This window comes from Monoraphidium neglectum (assembly GCF_000611645.1).
Source record: "Monoraphidium neglectum strain SAG 48.87 unplaced genomic scaffold scaffold05070, whole genome shotgun sequence".
Lineage (NCBI taxonomy): Eukaryota > Viridiplantae > Chlorophyta > Chlorophyceae > Sphaeropleales > Selenastraceae > Monoraphidium > Monoraphidium neglectum.
Window position 1 is genome coordinate 1,593 of NW_014008560.1, and position 2,028 is coordinate 3,620.

Here is a 2,028-nt window from a genome sequence, read left to right on the forward strand (position 1 = left end):
ATGAGCGGGGTGCTGTCGCTGTCGCCGTTCAAGCGCGCGACCAGCGGCTCGCCGTTTGGCAGCGACGGCGGCGGCGGTGGCAGCCCTGGCCACACGTTCCAGCAGCAGCAAAGGTCGCTGATCCCCAGCTACGCTCACAGGGACCAAAAGCGCGAGATCATACGGCAGCAGGAGGAGCAGCTGGGTTCGCTGAAACTTCAGGCGCAGCATCAGGGGGCCGAGATCGGCAGGTGGGGTGCCTTGCCCGCCGCCGGCGGCTGGCCTGCAGTCTTTCCGCAGCACGCGCTCTCGCCAAGCTCATGTACAATTTTGCTAGAAACTTATGGACGCGCCTCCATGGGCCAGATGGAGGCAAAAGCAAGCACGAATGTCACTTTTCTGCGCTGGTGTCCATCACCACTGGCCGGGCGCGTCCGCACCCTCAACCCAGCAGCCCCCGACATCTGCACCCCCAAGCAGCACTCCACGCTGCGCCCCGCGCGCGCCACCGCCCCGCCCCGCCCTACCTGCCCGCTCGCCGCCTGCAGGCTGCAATTTGAGCTGGCCGGAGAGCGCCAGGCGCGCACCGCGCTGCAGGAGCGCCTCAATATGCAGTACTTCAAATCCAGGTGGCTCGCAGTCAGGCATCTGTGGGGCCAGCCTGTGCTCCAGGGGGCGCACGCGTGCTGCGACCCCACAAAACACCTATGCACTCGCCTCCGTTGTACAAAGTCCACATTACACCGCATCTGTTGCAATACAACTCCGCAAAGCACTCAAAAGTTGGCCCTGTTGTAATATCTGTCAGTCCATCCGTGACTGTTGAAGTTGCATGCCCGACCCAAACATGCGCATATCAGCACACCCGTTTGTTGATGCATCCTTGCGCTCGCCCGCTTCGCAACCCCTTCGACGCCCTCGCGGCCGCAGCCTGTTGGTGGACATTCTGGTGGCGCAGCTCCTTGAAGGCGGCCAGCAGAAGCAGCGGCAGGAAGACAACAGCGGCGGCAGCGGGCAGGACGGCGACAAGTGACGGCTCGGAGGCACCTGTGCTGGCGCACACCTGCGGCTTTGAGGGGTGCCGTTCCGCCGCGCTTGGCCAAGCAAGCGATTGCTTGCGTGTAATCAGCACGTATGCGCACCCAACGGCCTGGGCCCCTTCTTTGATGGTGCAGTGTGAGATGGCAGGCCTTGCTGCCTTGCCAGCTGGCGCTGTCATCTCCATGCAGACAACATTGCAACAAAATACAGTATGATGTGGTGGTTACATGACAAGCAGCGCCTGGTTGGTGCTGATTCAGCACATGCGGAGGATGACTCATCGCACACGCCGGGTGGCAGGTGCTTGTGCGTCGATGACGCCCCGCCGGCAAGGGCGAACCGAGGAGGCTCTGCCGAGCTGCTCGCGATGCGTCAGCGCGTGCGCGGCCCACGCCGCGGGGCAGGCAGAGGGGCAACTCTGCTGAAGCTCTCTGCAGGCCCCGGCGCCAACCACCCAGCCGCCTCCCGCGTTCGCGCAGCAGCGCGGCGGGCCCCCACGACCGAACAGGGCGTGTGGTTGCCCCCGCGCCGCGGGATGCACGCATGCGGTCACAGCGGCCCCTGGCCCGCAAAGCAAGCTGTGCTGCATTCAAGTAAGCCAGCAGCCAGGCGCGCGCGCCGGGGGAACTGTGCTGGACCCCTCGGTGCGTGCGGGACCGGCTGGCGCCGCTCTGATTTGACACCAAACACGCCTCCAACGACGGTAGGCACTGCAGCGTCCAAGGACGAGGGAGGTGGCCGCGCCCGGCAGGCTCCCGAATGCGGCGGCCTCGAGCGGGCGGAAGCTGCTCGGCAGCCAGCCGCGTGCGCCTGTGGAAGGGAACTCTGCTGAACCCCTCTCGACGCGCGCAGAGGCGCCAGCGACGGCAAAGGCCGCACTAACGGCCGCCAAAGCCCGGCGGCAGCCGCGGCGCGGCGCCCGCGCCCGCCCCCGCGTCGCCGCGCGCGCCGCGCTGCAGCTGCTGCAGCAGCGCGGCGCCCGCGTCGAGGCCGCCGGGCGCGTTGGCC

The 2,028-nt window shown here is 67.0% G+C and overlaps 1 protein-coding gene across 1 annotated transcript; it reads left to right on the forward strand.

The window, feature by feature from the left end:
• On the forward strand, nucleotides 1-1,012 carry MNEG_15143 (hypothetical protein; the record flags this gene model as incomplete). The annotated part of the gene is made up of 3 exons (XM_014036387.1): nucleotides 1-230; nucleotides 528-608; nucleotides 910-1,012. 3 exons carry the CDS (start codon nucleotides 1-3, stop codon nucleotides 1,010-1,012), a joined length of 414 nt encoding a protein of 137 aa, XP_013891841.1.
• Between the last annotated feature and the right edge of the window lie 1,016 nt (nucleotides 1,013-2,028).